The sequence below is a fragment of the Sitophilus oryzae genome, unplaced genomic scaffold (genome assembly GCF_002938485.1).
Source record: "Sitophilus oryzae breed Bouriz unplaced genomic scaffold, Soryzae_2.0 scaffold_1350_pilon_pilon, whole genome shotgun sequence".
NCBI lineage: Eukaryota > Metazoa > Arthropoda > Insecta > Coleoptera > Curculionidae > Sitophilus > Sitophilus oryzae.
The window spans coordinates 1,012,564-1,030,621 of record NW_022146005.1 but is presented as its reverse complement, the minus strand read 5'-3'; the positions used below and the strand labels follow the sequence as shown (position 1 = coordinate 1,030,621).

The window sequence follows — 18,058 nt, the reverse complement described above, 5'->3', positions numbered from 1 at the left end:
TTAAAAACTGATCTGGCCAAAATTATCATCGATTGCCATTCCCCGAGCGTTTTTTTTCAATCATACGGTATTTTTAATAATCGTATGAAAACTCAAGTCTTTGTATAGCTTGGTTTAGAATAAAATTACTGAAAAAAACTATCCACTCTTCTATATCTTTCCATCTCTAGTAAAAACAAAAAAAAACAGAAAAATGACATCATTTGATTGTGATTTTCCCCATACTTACCTTTATTTTTAATATTCACAAATTCCTTTAGGCCTAAAATCATTTATTTATACATTTATTGATTGTACGAGATTATTGTTAGTTATAGTTATTTATCAAAAGAAATACATGTATCAAAAATTATATTCTCTGATCTTTTTTTATTTGTGTAATGTAAACAAAATTGCACAACACCCTGTACATAAACATATTCAATCAAATAAGTAAGAAATATTTCTTTCTTATGATGAAAAACCGTTTTCTTTTTTTTTCAAAACACATTTCAAAAAAAAATAAGAAAATATATGTAGATTCTTTTTTTTTGTTGAAAAATTCGTCTGTTTGATATGTAAAATAATTTTTCACCTACACTTACAAAAATTAAAGTTATACAGGATGGTCCGAACATAAACTTCTGTTCAGAATATGTTGTCGAAGTTTCCCGCTTACAATTCGGACCACCCTGTATAACAAAATACATTGCATTAAAAGAAAAAAGAACTTATTAAATATAATAATTTTATATTGGAAAAAAATTTGGCGTCATATGAGCCCCTAAAATAACATTCAATAATAAATTCGGTCCGTTTAATACAGAAAAAATAAAAAAGTTTCAAGTTAGAATTTACTTAAAAAATTAATAACTTTGACAAGTTTTTATGTCAAATTACTATCGAATATCATTTCAAAGGCCACCGTGACGCTGTTTTTTTTAAATTTTTTTTTCGATATTTTTAAATATCAATAAATGATTTTCTAATTTACAGGGGAGTTATTGAATGTTATTGCACCTAACAACGCCTTAGTTACTCTCTCCTTTAGTTCCTTAGCTGATGTCCATTTTTTAGATATGATTAATTAGTATTCATGTAATGTCAAGTATGATTAATATATATTTTTGATAAACCTTGTATAAAGGGATCTTTAACCTTCCCCCGCCCCGTTTCGAAGGACGTTTGCTGGCCTTTCGCGAGACCGGTCTCTCGGCTATTTTTAGGACTCGTATAAATTGTAGCATGCCTTTTATTCCTTTTTTCGATCTCTACTGAAATAAAGCATCCTGCAAAGATAAATTGGTATTTTATTGGTCAGGATTGAACATTCTTGAATTTTTTCTTTATACCTGAAGAGAAGTGCGTCATCAGAGTTTTTATCACTTAAATATTAATAATTCGATCACTTGGTTAATGAATGCTTTAAATAAGTTACAGTAGATTTGGTTAGATTTTTTTGGAGTGGCTAACCCAAGCAGCATTTGGACGTCGGGACAACGTTGTGTCACGCGACCAAACGTCGGGACGCGACGTCGGTACAACCTCGTGCCAACCCTAGTCTGCACTAGTTTGGAGAATAATTTTTGGGTCGAAACGACGTTGGATACCGACGTTGGCTAGAAGCCTAATTTAGTACAAACTGCAACGTTGTTTAAAATCCTAATTCACAAAAATACAAAACTAATATGGCGTCTAAGTCGCGTTTTATCCTAAATTGGAATAATTATAGTAAAAATATTATTTTTATGATTTAGTGAGAGACATATGTCAGATGGCAGTGAAGGAAAACAAAACAAAAGTATTTAAGTGTGGAGGATGTTTGAAGATCATAATTATTGAAACACTTTAACCGACTCTGTAACTCGTTACCCAAGGCAAAAAAGTTAAACGCAAACAACTTTATTGATAAATGTATTGTTCCTACTTTGAAAAATACTAATGGGCCTTAAAATTAAAGAAGTTTTAAAAATTTTCTTGAATTTTTTTTTAGTAAAATGAGAATAATTTATTCGCAGTCGAAAAAATTGTTTCCGCGTGTTTTTTAGGGTCAAATATTTCAAGTTAAAGTATTCAAAAAGCAGGAATTGATATTTTAGGAACGAAACATTTTCTTATTTAACAACATGGCGGCTTTCACTTTGTTGTTTTGGAGATTGAGATGGAGTAGTTCGAGTAGTCGCATACTGGACTAATAAAGTCGCAGTTCGGCCTTAACAGGTAGTATACTAGTCGCAAGATTGCCTAATTTAGTCATCCTAGAGTCTAGCTTGTGCCGCCCTCTATAATCTAAATAAACGAGGGAGTGGATAAACTATCGGTAATATATGTCGATGTATATTTAAATTTAGTTTTATATGTACCTTTCTTATGTCCCATTTTAATTAAGTTTTTTTTATAAAAACAAAAACAGTTGCAAAAAGGTAGTGACTCGACGTCCTACCAACGTAAGAGTAAGGAAATCTAAACAACGTTGGAATTAGTAAAACAGACGACGTTTGCATAACGTTGGAATAGGTCCTGAGACTGACGTCGGAAAACTCTATATTGTCCAACGTTGTAACTACGTTGTCCGAATCACCTAAAGATCACTTACGCAAAAATGGTTACAAGACAACGTTTATTCGACGTCGCAGAAGCTTCTACTTTGCTGTAGTACTAGTCCAACGTCGGCACAACGTTATAAAAACGTTTAAATTTTTTTTAATACCTAAGGTAGGGAGCTAACTATTTTTTGTAACTAATCCAACGTTGTGTTTAGTAAACATGTGGTCGCAAGTCGTGAAAATGCTACTTGGGAAGCTATTGACCAAACCAAACCGAATTTTACTATTTTTTTTAGATCTTTTCTGTTCTCTAGGTTTCATATTTTAGTTGTATATTTTTCTGAAAACTTGGAAACTGAACCATCTATAGTTTGTTGAATGATAGGATCCCTGACAGTGACTGTTATATCTGCCTTTTGTATGTACAGGGAAAAATTGAGTTTTCTGCCTATTTTTTGGATGTCTTCTTCAAAATTTTCCCTCATTGGACAGACTTTATACAGGGTGGTCCGAACTGTATTCCGGAAACTTCGGCAGCATATTCTGCAGATAAAAATAAGTAAAAAAGGTTGTATAAATGTTCTAAAATGCTTAGTTTGGGAGATACATGAGATTTCATTTTTATTTCGATTTTTTCCAAATAATTTATGAAGTTACGTCAATAATTGGATGAAAATTGGTGTCTGGGAGTTTTTTGGTATGAGAAACTTGATTTTTATATCAATATGACTCCTATTTCTCGGGGGTGCCACCTACATGTGTTTTAACTGTTTTGAAGAGTCATAGCTTTTCGTTCGTACTTGTATAAAACTACTGAGTGAAAAAATATATATTTTCGTGCTTTTTTACGTAAAATATGTCTCTTGGTAAAAACCGCTCAGAGCAACCGTTCTCAAGATATTTAGAATGGAAATAGTCAATACATGTCATTATTGACAAAAAGTGAACATGTTGAGTGGATAGATATTTGACTGAAATTATAAATTTGGGAAATTTTCTTTAATCATAAATTTTCTTCAAAAAAAATGATGATAAAACAGTTTCTGTTGAATTTTTGGCACAAAAATATTTCATATTATAATTTCAGTCTAATAACTATTTAGTCCACAATGTTTAATTTATGTCAATGATGACAGGTATTGATAATTTTGATATCAAATATCTCGAGAACCATTGCTTTTAGCGATTTTTATCAAGAACCGTTTTTTTACGTAAAAAACGTTGTAAATGTATATTTTTTACTCAGTAGTTTTATACAGGCACTGAAGAAAAGTTATTACTCTTCAAACTAGTTAAAAAAATATGTAGGTGGCGCCCTCTACAAGTAGGAGTCATATTGACATCAAAATGAAATTTCCAGGGAAATTTCACTTCTCAAAAAACCTCTCACAAACCAATTTTCATCCAAATATTGACGTTACTTCAGAAATTATTCGGAAAAAATCTCGAAATAAAAATGAAACTTCTACACCCTGTATCTCCGAAACTAAGCATTTTAGGGTATACATTTATACGAACTTTTTTACTTATTTTTATCTGCAGAATATTCTGCCGAAGTTTCCAGAATACACACCACCCCCTTTGCCAATGGCTTCTCATTGTCTAGTACAAAGAACCACACATTTGCCAGGCTATTCCACTGACAAACTATGTCATGTTGTTTGTTCTTTTGATTGACATAATCCACACATGGCTTCGTCTCTAAATTCCAACAGCTTTAAAGGTCCATTGAGCCTGCAATGCCTTGTTAGTAGATCTACTGCGATTTTGACAGTTTTCCTACCCTTGCTGATTAGGTCTGCCGCAAATTTTACTGAGTATTCTATAAACTTTTTCGTCTGCTTCTTTCCTGGTAAATTGATTCCACCGATTCTACCATTTTAGAGATTTAGAGGTCCCATTGTTTTGTGGATATTTTCGTGAATGCTTTTGAAGCACCCGTAGAAATTACTGGTATGATTAATATTTTGTTAGAAAGTTACATCTTTTTGTTATTATGTTTTAATTTTAACTCAATTCTTGAGCTCTCTATATATTTTATTTAACAAAATACCAACTTGAAGAGAAAAATGCTGGCAATTCTTAAAACCGACAGCTTTATTGTTCTTCTGATAAAGCCTCCAAGTATCCACACAGCCGTTATCCGTATCTTGTCCTGTTATTTTTTCTTGAAAAAGCAACAGAATACGCACACCCACGTTTGCAATGTGTATGTGTGTGATACCAGCTAAACAACATTTTATACAATGCAAACGCCATTACTTGTATTTTTTTTTGTATCATTCTTGCCTTACAGGGCGACCACACCTTGTTTATATCGAGTTTGTTATTTTCTTTAATAGTGTATTTTAATTTAGCAATGTTCATTTAAAATAATAGATCCTAGTATTCTTTCTATTAAATACCGTATGACATACCGTCATTTACTAAAAATTAACATAAAACTTTTTAGAAATTAACACTAATTATAGAAAGATTTAAAAATAAATTTTTCTAATTTTAAACTACACCATTTAAAACTTATTTTTATTCAATATAAAAATAAATTACTACTTTCTTAAAGCCAACTGGCAATAAGCGGCATTAAAAAATAAAGAAAAGTACGGGTCAAGTAAGTGACGTCTAAAGCTTGACCTCGCCAAAATTATCATCGATTGTCATTCCCCAGCCGCCTTTGACGCCGTTTTTTTTCGATCGTATGGTCATTATTTAATATTTTAGAGAAAGTCTGAAGAAGATTCATATGTTAATAGTTATTTCAAAGTTGATATTTATATAGTGATGTGATAATACTCTATATGAAAATACCTACTTTTTCATATTCTTTAGTATCCTGACTGATATAATTTTTGATTTTTTAATTTAGGTTATTCAAATGTGTGTCAGTGTAGATCTTTTTGACAAAAGTGTATAAATAACGGATACTAATAACCTTGTTTTGTTTTTAACAAATGTGAGAATACTTTCTCTCAAGGAAACTGCTACTGTAAATTAAGATGCTATCTGGAATATAACCTCAAACGTGAGACTTAATTTTAGTTAGAATTTTCCGTAAGCGATATAATCCAATAAGAAAAATATATTTTTTAATTAATATAATTTATTATTTATTTTATATAATTTATTATTATATTTATTTTTTTATTTTAATAATTAATTAAATATTAAGAAAAAGATGTTTTAAAACTACTGACTTATAAACATGTATAGTTCATATCAAATAAACTTGTAGTCACGTGGTTAAGCTTGACCGGCACAGCGTTGCCCACTTTTACATGTTTTCTTTTATTCAAAATATTTTAGGAGACAAAAATTGATTAATTATAAATATATAAACAGGTATTATTTACATCAATAAAACTCACCTTCTTAACAACACTTAAGCGACATAAAGGGCCATTACTACCGCTTTTTTTACGGCTATTAAGCTATATATAATCTCGTACACTTCGCACTAAAAAATAGTATATTATTGAACGAGCAATTTATGCTAGCCATTATTCACACAGGGTGACGTTTGCGTCACGAGCCGTAGGCGAGGGGCGCAAATCACCCGAGTGAATAATGGTTATAAATTGCGAGTTGAATACTATATTTGTCCACGGCCATTATAATAATTATGAGGAGTGTTTGAATTTGTATTTTTAATGTAAATGTTACTATTAATTTGTATTCATATTTTAGGGGAAAATGTCAATACCTACTTAAAATTTGGCAATTTCAAACGTCAAAATTAACTAAAAGATAATAAAAATGTAAATATCATCAGTTGCTATGCATCGAGAGTCGCAGTCATCTCGAACTATTCTGTTTTCAAATATTTGGGAAGTTTATTATTAGATGTGTTTTACGACATACCTGTATATTAGTACTTTTTTCTACCACCTTTAGTAAAATAAATTTGTTGAAAAATGATAGATCGTACGACAAGCAGCTGACTTTTTGTTGTTTTGTGTAACTAGAGTTGGTAATTTGTGTTTTATTTATCGTTATATATGTATTTGAATTTTATTGATGCTGCTTCAAGTTTTTGCAATAAAACATACTTCTACCAACTTTAGTTGAGTACAGATGTTAGAAAACGATAAATTGGACTACCAGCGGCTGACTTTTTGTTGTTTTGTGTAACTAAAGTTGGTAATTTGTGTTTTATTTAAAGTTATATATGTGTGGAATTGATGCTTAGACATTTTTTTAGAACTTTTGGATTTATCATAAAAAAGCAACGAAAGGAAGCCAATAGGAGCCAAGAAGTTTTCTTGACTCCTATTGCCTCCTATTTCTAGATAACTGGATAGCAATTAAAATATTAATCCTTGTATTAACCTTTAATATTGCTAAAAACGTTATACTCTGTTTATAATGAATTTCAAAATCTTTGTGTTAACAGCAAACACACAATTTTATACATAGAAAGGCAATTACCAGAGCCTCTATCACCCTGTATGATTTTCCGTGGCGAGGGATAGTTACATGACCAACTACTTACTGCAGTATCAAGCTCGGTGGTCGTACCGACAATAAATTCGAATATTTCAGCTTTGCCGGAGTCCTTGAATGGCAAAATAAAGAAAATGGGCCCGGCCTGGCTGGGCTCTGGCAGCAGCAAAAGCAGAAAACGTAGACAGACTTACATATATCTCGTTTTTTTTTGGTTTGGGCTTGGTCGTCATTGCTAGCTTTTTTTCGGCTTCCTACGTAATTGTTTTACTAGAGGCTAATCTAATATGCAAATAGTTTGATAGTTTTACATAAATATACGCTTAATAAAATTGATCTTGTTTTAACGTGCACATTAAGCTGAAGAGATTCTTGTGAGTAATTGTTCTTGTTTTAGTAACTGGCGAAGTCATACTATGTTTAGAATGTCAGTTGGGAGGTGGGGTAATATGACACATTTTTTATTCAATTTTTTAGCTGTTAATAAGATAAAACACAAATATAACTGTTTTATCGGACTTCCAATGTCTTTATTTTATAATTTATACAACTACGTACTCTTCGTTACACAACGTACTCTTTGTACTACAGTTTGTGTCACAGAACCATGGCACTACCTTATTTTTTCACTAATAGTATATTGTTTTATTAGGAGTAAAAATAATACTTTTTGTGGCGAGGCTGTACGTTTGACATTACAGGCGAGACATAAAAAGTCATTTTTACTCCGAATAGAACATATAGGCCAGGAAGCGAACACCAAAAAATACCGCAATTCGGAAAAAAATACCTTGACCTTGTGCGTTAGCAGGGGGGGGGGGGGTGAAAAGGGCCGGTTTATATAGTTTTCGTTATTATCTCGAAAACTAAGCATCCTAGCGAAAAAAATGTTCTATACAAAATGAAAGTAAATTCAATTGTTTACACAAAAGGTCCTATTCATATTTTGCTAGGAGCAGTAGTGAAGAGTGTATGATGCTTTTTATTAAGCCAAGCAGGGGAAAGGTGTCAAAGTCTTCACTGATCCCTTAGCAACACAGGACATGGTAGCTGACGCAGGAGAGCTGCCTTTTTTGGCATTGTACCAGGCCCCAAAAGGAGCAGACCTGAGCCGGATACGATACCAGGCCTTTGTTAAAGCGTCAACAAAGCCAAGGCCTGATTTTGCGGCACTTCCACCTACTAGAGGCGCTGCTCGCCAGCACTCCCTCACACTCTATTTGCAGGTTTGTGTCAATATATGCTTTGTTTACCTTAACATTTATTTTGTATTACTGTAATGACCAACAACGAATTAATTATAATTTGCAGCTTCAGCAATGGCTGCATGGAAATCGGCAGCAGGAGCCAACTGCTTGGGGATGGTTGAATGGGTTGGACGGCTTCCTCATTCCTGTCACAAGCACGGATCCAGTTGCGCCAGAATCTGTCCTAAGTAATATATTTTGCGGGTGCGAGAATGGTTGCGGAAGCCGTTGCGGGTGCCGTAAAGCAAGCATACCCAGTTTTTTTCCACCTATTCATATTTTCAAAGTATTAACTACTAACAGTATTACTTAACTACTGCTCACAGTGAAAAAATGAATAGGACCTTTTTTATGAACAATTAAATTTACTTTCATTTTGTATATCGCATATGGCAGCTTTTGGAGGTTGGTGATATTATACCAACGTGACTTCCTTATCTTTCACCTGATTGGCTTAAAGAAAAGCATCGTACACTCTTCACTACTGCTCCTAGCGAAAAAACGAATAGAACCTTTTTTGTAAACAATTGAATTTACTTTTTTTTCGCTAGGATGCTTAGTTTTCGAGATAATAACAAAAAACCTATAAACTGGTCTTTTTTACCCCTTCCCCCTCCCTCCTTTGCTAACGCACAAGGTCTATGGCTGGGAACTTTTGGTATGTTATACTTCTCTGGGTCAACCCAACCACTTAAAACAATGATCTCTTTGACACTATTGTTTTCCAAATTCATGTTTTCGTTTCCTGGCCTAATAGTATTTTTTTTTCAAACGCCACAGATAATTTTTTAAACAATTTCAAACGTTCCAAATAATATAAAAACATTTAAAAGTAGTACTCATTATATATCGAGAAACTATGGTTACACTCCTTGAATTTGAAATGTCAGTTTATAATATAATCTTTATGTCAGTTTAATAATATATTTTCGTACTTTTATGCTTAGGCGTAAAAGTGCTTTACTTCTATACCTAGGCGTTAAAATGGCTTTTTTTATATTGACAATCACGTCGCAAAAACTACTTTTGGGACGTTTGAAATTTTTGGTTTAAATAAAGTTTTAATTATATTTAGAAATTATAAATTAAATTAAAAGCTCATACTCAAAGTTAACACACAACGTTTTTAAAAGTAAGACCCAAAATTAATTCCTTCAGTGCATGTGATATGTTTACCATGAAGTAAAGTATAATTATTTTTTTATATATGTATAGACTGTTTAAACTTCAAGAACTTCAATCACTAAATAAGAGAAGATGGGGGTAAACTCTGTAAGTCAGGGAAGATGTGGAAAAGATCCAGAAATGACAGAAAGCACATTTTACGGGTGTATTATAATGACAGACATATCTATCACTGTCATGTACATAGATAAAAGAAAATAATCTATTATTAAGTCATGTACGAGTTAAAATTTTGGATCTTTTATGCTTTGCTATCAAAAAATACTAATAAATTGTGGTTTATTTAAAAAAAAATTCAAATTGTTGATAAATCAGTGCTTGCCTAGCATTAAGAACAGTGTTTTGAATAAAAACATTATTTTTAAATTTTCATTTTTTAATTTTGTGTTAGTTTAATAGTCGTTAAGTCTAGTATCAAGTGGCTATTATACATTCTTGATGATGAAAATCTTTCGGTTTTGTCTTTGTTGAGAAGTACCGTATGATCGAAAAAAAAACGGCGTCAGAGACGGCTGGGAATGACAATCGATGAGTGTTTTGGCGAGGTCAGTCTCTAGACGTCATTTACTAAAAATTGACACAAAAATTGTCAAAAATTAACACTAATTATAGCAAGATTATAAAACGATAGAACGTTTCCAGACAATATTTCCAAAAATTTATTTTTCTGGAATTTTAAACTACCTCACCATTCCAGCATAAAAATAAATTATTAATAATTCAAAACTATAATTACCATTATCATTGTCGGATATTCCCATATTCAGTATTCAAATTAAAATATAAAAACTCTAAGAATTTAAATTTTAAAAGTAATAATGTTTTGTCGAGCAGTAGGCCATTGTCTATTAATTTTATACTTAATCATATGAATAATCTTTTTCTAATTGCTTTTTTATTGTCACTTTCACAAATTTGTTAAATCGTATGTAAATATCTGGACAGCCTTGGTTCTGGTTGCAAATTATGCATTTAAAATACATTAGGAAAAGTTTAAAACAATCTTAATGCGGCAAGTTATCTCCCATTAAGTTATTCAACATGTGGTTTATTATTTTATATCATACGTTATATTTAACTTCTTTTATAAATACTGATGTTTTTGAATAACTTTTTATTTATGTTTAATTAAAATATACTTTTTCCTGAACACCCTGATTTGTTTATAATATTTATGCCCTTCAGTGCATAGAACATTCATTTTTTTTCTGTTAAGAATGTCAAGATATTAAGAATTTTTTGGACATAGGATTATCCCATTACTCATAAGAAAAGAATGTCATGGCCTGTAGAGTATACTATTTTTTAAGTGGGATATTGATATATTTTGAATTTACTGCATTTCTTTATTTTATTAATGTAAGGTCATTTTAGCATTTACAGTATTCTTTGTTCCTATTTACTGATTTACAATTATTTAGATTCTTATTTTAAATATGTTGTTCTATTTTTCTGTAATCAACTTTGTATTGGAGAAATAAAATTTACCGAAATAAGTTAGAAGAAATAACACTACTTTCACTTTGAAGGTAACATATTTCAGAATTAAAGATCTAATTGTTTTTACAAAAATAATACCGTATGATCGAAAAAAACGGCGTCAAAGATGGCTGGGGAATAACCAGCGATGATAATTTTGGCGAGGTCAGTATCTAGACGTCATTTACGTGAATAAGACTTTTTCGATCGCATGGTATTATATGTATTAAAAAAGATTTCGTGGTATTTACTGACAAAACTTTTTTTCCTTGCACAATTATTGGATAACCATTTATAATTTTGTAAAAAAATTAACGTTAAATACAAATAACTTAAAAAAATAGAGTAATAAGTACACAAGAAAGAAAATAGTTCACTTTTTTTTATGTTTTCAACACCCATACATTAATGCAATACATTCACCACGGGTATCCACTGTAACAAAAATAATGATTTTTGTGGCTTGGCGTTTGTGATTTATGTTTTTTGGACGTATTGGCTAATTGATATAAATGAGCAAATGCACTAAAAGTAAGTAATTTGTAGAAAAAGAAAGTAGCATGTATATAGCCAGTAGTTTAACATGACTTTAACATAACAGCTTTAAATAAAATGGCAGATATATGTGTTTCATACAAAAGATTAATTTTTAGTGATGTCTTACCTTCCTCCATATAAATTTTCTGTAAGAGGAGAGCTTTCATCGTCGGAAAAATTATCGTCGCTGTAACTGTTGTCATGGCGTATACCATTGGCTGTCATTTCTGTAAAGAAAAAATAACCTAAATTAATGCTAATTTATCCATTTAATAAGACATATATAAAAACAACTTATTAATACGATAAAAATATTAAGATTATACAGGGTGAGTCTGAAATAAGTGTAAATATTTTTAGCGGTGGTATATTTCGACCACAGAAACACGTCTATAAGGTTTTTTTGCGAACATTTTTTTTGAAAATTAGGAATTTTTTGAAAAAAAAATTGTTTTGATTATGTTACACGTCTAATGCTCTAATAAAACATAAAATGTAGTAAAAAAGTCTATATTTATTATTTTATATTTTACAAGGAACAATTTTGCGGTTGAATAACGTTACCGTTTTAGTCAGTGTTAAAAAGTAACGGAACGTTAAAATTATGACATGCCAAAACTCTCCAATAGTTTCTTCCGGATCACCAGGTGGCTCTAAATGACGGATTTATTTGTTTTATATCAGTGTCCAATTTTGATTAATTTTTCGATAACTATTATCACCCTGTCCATAGCATTGTACTAAATAAATTTTGTGCTTCTTTAACATTTCAAAACAGCAAAAAATATGATTAATAATTATAATAGAATATGATTATAATTAAAATTCTGTCAATAAAAATATATCAAAGGACTAGCGACTTCGTTCGCGTCGAATTAATCATTTGTAATGGTGATGATAAAGCAAAGCAAGAATTTCCATTAACATATAAACTGGATAAAATTTTCTCACATTTATGTCAGCATGAGAAAAAGCAATATGGCGATATTATTATATAACTTGGTAATATTTAAAGGGTAGTTTCATCTCGTTGGAATTTGACTTTCGAAAAATCCGTTTGCCAAAAATAAGCTTTTTACGTCAAGTAGTTTAAGCAGAATCGTGGTTAAGAAATTACCCAACTTTTTGGAACACCCTGTATGATTTTTTAAAAAATTTCAAAATATGTAAAAAAACAAATAAATTATGCTTGTCCAAGCGTTTTCCCGAAAGACTAACCGTTTTTTAAATAACAAATAATGTAATATTTGAGGGGCGTTTTCACCCTCTTGGAATTTGAGATTCGAGAAACCCGATCTTATCGAACCTCTACACCCCACAGTCAATCCGTTTGCCAAAAATCAGCTTTAAACGTCAAGCAGTTTAAGCAGAATCGTGATTACTCAATGGTCATATTTTATAAAACACTCTGTTCGACCAGCCATTGCAGCCCTTATTTTCCGAACTTGAGGAGGGAGGAGATACGTGACGCAGTCCGTCCCAATCATAGTTCATGAACCGACCTAGTTATTATTTTACTATTATATATTGCAAACAATTAATTTGCTGACATTACATTTCATGTTATTGAATATTAGATATACCTATTCACTTTATGATTAACTTTCGTACAGTACGCAGTTACTTTATATTGTCAAATTATTAAATTGTAATTTTCTTGAAGAAAATAAATTTTTAAAAACAAGTTAGTTACAATAAAATACATAACTCGTGTTTTGATTTTTAGGACTTTTAGACGCGTTTTGATTTTTAGGAAAACATTCAACCATAATTTCAAGTTTTCTTTAATTTTCTCCAAAACGGTATGGAAACTGGAAAAGTATAAATGGGATTAACCATTTTAGAACAAGCAAAAATTTTTATGAAGAATGCTTTTTTCTCAAAATGTCAACAATAAAAAAGTTTTTCTTCTTGTAAAGACAATTCGGTGATTACTGTTAGAAGACCTTTCTTGGTCACAAATATTTTGAGAAAATTGTCAAAATATTTGTGCTAGAAGATTGAATATTGCGCATCATTAACTACCCAAGCATTTAAATTTTAAATTAATTTCGTAGGACGCACGACGTGCTGAAAATAACATCGAAGCGATCAAAATCATAAAAGAAAAAGGAAGCGATCTTCAAGACGGTTCTAATCGATTTGCGGTACCGTTAGCCGGTGCCGAGATGAAAGAAAGCAAGAGTACTTCGCTGAAAACGAAATTATCTGCTTCGTTTTTTCGAAAAGTTAAGTGAACTCGAGTTCGGTTGTGCTTTAGGGCGTTAAACTCTTGTCATTCATTGAAAGAAATGGAGAACGAAATTATTATTGTGGTTTTGTGTTTTAAAAACATTTTTTAGTATTATCTCTTTTTAATTGAGTGTTGGTTTTAGATCAGTTACAGTTGCTGTAGGTACTGTTGTATATTGAGGATATAAATATAATGAATATAATAATTGTTTTATATTGATTATTGAAAATTGGCAAATGGGTTTATATTCAAATATTTTTTTTTCTTTAAAACTTAAAATCCTTAATACCGGGTGCGGCTCAAAAGTGGCTCACCCGTATAACTTTTTAATTTTTTCAGATAAAAAAACGAGATTTGGTATGTTAGAATATGACATAAATTAGGATTGATTGACGTATTCAATAATTGTTTTCGGTCACTTCTTGTTTCACTGGAAATGACTACAACTTTTGATTTTTAAATGGCACTCTCGGTACTTTTTTACTTTATTCGATAGAAAATGACATTCTGAATCGAATGACATATAATATGTCAACTTTTGACATATTCGCTGAAAAACAAATTGCATTTTAAATTTCAATCTAGAGTGCCATGACTGTGTTAAAAACACTAATTTTTAATCAAGGAGCCTTGGAAAAATAGTGTTGATCGTCTAATGTTTTTAGTGTCTTGTGCTGGTCGGTTCAAAGATTCCTAAATCGTATTTTTAATCATATCTCAATTTGTTTAAATGGAACGAGTGGCTCATTAGCATATTTGGAAAAAGCATTTTTTTACGAATAATTTGATACCACACACTTGGTATTTCGAGTCAAATTGTCGTTATGAACCGCATGTTATAATTTCAAATAAACCATATGCGAAAATATCAAAAGTTGACATATATGTCATTCTATTCAGAACGTCATTTTCTATCGAATATAGTAACAAAATACCGAGGGTGCCATTTAAAAATCCAAAATTGTAGTCATATCCGGTAAAACAGGAAGTGACCGAAAACAATTGAATACGTCAATCAATCCTAATTTATGTCATATACTAACGTACCGAATCTCGTTGTTTTATCTGAAAAAATAAAAAAGTTATAGGGGGTGAGCCACTTTTGAGAAACATCTGGTATATGTCCATTATATGGCAGATTTACTACTTACTTAAATTAAAATGATAATTGTTCTAGTTGTTAGTAAATTGTATTTTTGGTTAATAAAGGGTTAATTGTGTCTTCAGGGTTGGGAAGTTATGCTCAGAAGGAGTCATCAAAATACCTTCAGTTTTTCGTAGGTGCGCCTAACCAATGCAACATTATCTCCAGTACTATACGAGAGACTGAGATGAAACTTGGATTTTGATGAAATACCATCCAAAGTATATCTTTTTAATGCTATTCCTCAAAAATAATTACTAAATTATCTAAAATAATTGCGTTAAGGTCTCCCATGATTAAGACTTCTTGGTCCGGTTTTATTTTTATCAAGATATGGGAAGTCTTGAAGATTTTAGAAGTAGATAGATAGAAAATAGAATAGATATTTAATAAAAGGGCTATATAAAGAAAATGAATCGCATGTTAAGATAGGACATAGGCTATCCAAACCGATTAATACCACAGATGCAGCTTACACTTATTATGCTACTTTTGATCTTCAATGCTTACGTCGAAGTAGCCCTTAGGGAATGGAAGAGGAGTTGTCAAGGTATGGGAATACCCATTGAGGACGATACTCTCTTTACCCTGAGTTTTGCAGACGATCAGGTCGTGATTGCGCAGGACTCATATACGAACTGGTGTTCATGACTAAGAGGCTTTACCAAGAATACAACAAAAAAAGACGGAAAACTTAGCTGTCAATTCCAACGCTCGTTTTGAAGTCTTTATTAATGATAACGTCCAGATTCAACAAGTAGACAAATTTAAATACCTGGGTGCCACAATCAACAACGAGGCTTTGGGCAAAGAAGAATTACAAACCCGAATTCAGAAGAGCAAATAAATTATTGGATGTTTTAATAGCCTCTGGTGGGACCGAAACCAGAGTTAGCAAAAAAACCGCACTCAGAGTCTACAGCTCTGAACCATAGCAAAGAACTGATTCTACCAATGTTCGGCCACCGGTCCACCATTCTCTTTACTAATACGATAAATACAAGGCCACATAATGTTTTGACGCACCCTGTACAGCAAAAACCCGTTAATATCAATTTAATTACATATACCATCCTCAATCTATAAAGTACTCTGTCTTAGAAAAACCTCCTCTATAACGCCTCGTCCAAAACTAATTAAAAAAAACCTAATTTACTTACATAAACCGATATAGATATTTACGCTTATCGAATTTCTCGTTGGCGTTTTTTGCCATTACGATTTTTTTGTGTTATTTAATAAAACCAACGTACAAATAACGATACGGAACAAAGAATATCGGAACGTGACTGTCCGGTTTGCCTTTTGATCTTTCAAGGAAACGACTGCCTTCTTGTTGGTTGGTATCTGGGGCTACGCCTTAAATAATAAGATAATTTCTGCTTCGATATATTCATACCATAAATTATGTATTATTTATCACACACGTTTTCTGTATTTTTATTTTCAATTTTTATTGTACCTCCAGTGTGTTTTTATTATAGGCACTTCTTTGATGGGAACCTCAGATTCATCATCATCATTTTCAGCTTATTCAACCATTTCCAATTATGGTGTAGCCTCCCTCACATATTTAGATACTCTCTTTGTAGTTGGGCCCATTGTTGTCTATTGTTGGCTATGCGGACCCAAGTTATCCCTGCTAATTTCTTAATATCATGGTCCTTTAGTCTTCCTCTAGATCTCTTAATTTCTCGTGGGTATCATGCTGTACAGGAGCTGGGATAGTAGGGCCGAAATAAGGGATATCCTTCCTCGTAAGCCTATCTAAGGATGTCACAATTTTCCAGACAGAAATAACGGCGATCCACTATTGCGTAGAAGAAATAATAAGGCAACAAAGAATAAATTGTTCTGCGGTCATCTTCACAGACAGCCAAGCAGCGCTAAAGGCACTCGGCTCCACGGAGGTCAATTCTTGACTAGTGTGGGACTGTATGCGTGCTCTATATACTTTAGGCGAACGTAGCATTGATACTTTGGCCTGGGTACAAGGGCACGAGGGTCACAAGGGTAACGAAAAGGCAGATGAAAGGGCCAAGCACGGCTCACCAATGCCATTCATAGGCCGAGAATCCTTCTGCGGCGTTACAAAGGCGGTCACGAGAATGGCCACAAAACGATGGGTGGCCAACAAATCTCTAGAATGGTGAAGAAACTCACCAGGGAGAGACAGGCGAAAAGGTTTATTGTAGAACATCGAACTAAAAATTGAGACACGTCTGGTTACCAGATTAAATCAGCCAATCCTCCGATATTTTGGCCATATTGCTAGGAGTAGTACCTCAATTGAGAGACTGCTGGTGGAGGGGAAGGTAGAAGGAATACGATCACGTGGAAGGTCACCTAAGAGGTGGGTAGACCAAGTCAAAACCCTAGTGGGCCACAACCTCCCGGAAGCTTCACATATGGCGCAGTGTCGAACAACTTGGTCCAAGGAAGTGAGGGGAATTAACACATGATGTCACCATACTCTCACGTAGAGTGAAGGACTGAAGAGAGAGAACATTCGCTGAAATTCACGGTAGACCCGATAAGCAAGGACAGAGAGACAGTCAAAACTGCGGTGGGTTTACTAACAGGGTAAGCTTGTAAGCTGAATAGGCATCTAAAGCTGATGAGACTGATATGTTCTGCCAATCTGAAGAAGACACTACAGAACACATTTTATTTCGGTGCGACAGCCTGGCAAATGTGCAGTTCTCGGTATTATGCAATGATAGGTCATTGTCAGGAAGCTACATGGAGGGTTCAGTCTTCAAGTTGCTAAACTTTGTGAAAAGAAAACTGGAGAATGTACTCTAAGGATCAGAAGGGGACCACAATAGATCTGAGAAGGTCGCAGTAGATCAGGTCGAGAGCCACTTCTAGGAATCTAATCTTATATCTAACTATGCTGTAATTTTTACTGTCCATCTGTCCCCTTGAGGGATTTGATCCTGTGAATAACATCTATGACCTGGGTCTTTTGTCGTATCCACTCCATTCTTTTACGGTCTTTTCTGATTATTCCCAGCATATTTCGTTCCATTGAGCGTTATGCGACATAATATCCATTTTAAGCGTCCAGGTTTCTATTCTATTTTCCATGTATCATTGTTGGTTTTTAAAAAGCATAAAACTACTCAATTTCATCCAGCTTTTCAATTAATATTCAATATAAATTTCTTGTAGTTATCGCTCCCGATAAAAATTGTAAAAATCATTATGAGAAAAAGCAAATAATCGAATGGAATAAAAGTGAAGAAAGTGTTTCTAATAGTTGTGG

General features: G+C 32.5%; 1 protein-coding gene across 2 annotated transcripts in view; it reads right to left on the bottom strand.

Annotated features, from left to right (window-relative positions):
* LOC115875156 (chitin synthase chs-2) overlaps positions 1 to 18,058 on the bottom strand; it is a 75,136-nt gene that overhangs the window by 36,746 nt on the left and 20,332 nt on the right. For both annotated transcript variants that reach the window (XM_030890546.1, XM_030890545.1), the window contains exon 2: positions 11,541 to 11,640. In XM_030890546.1, the coding sequence (XP_030746406.1) occupies positions 11,541 to 11,638 (98 nt within the window). In that variant the 5' untranslated portion in view covers positions 11,639 to 11,640. The remainder of the gene's footprint in view (positions 1 to 11,540; positions 11,641 to 18,058) is intronic.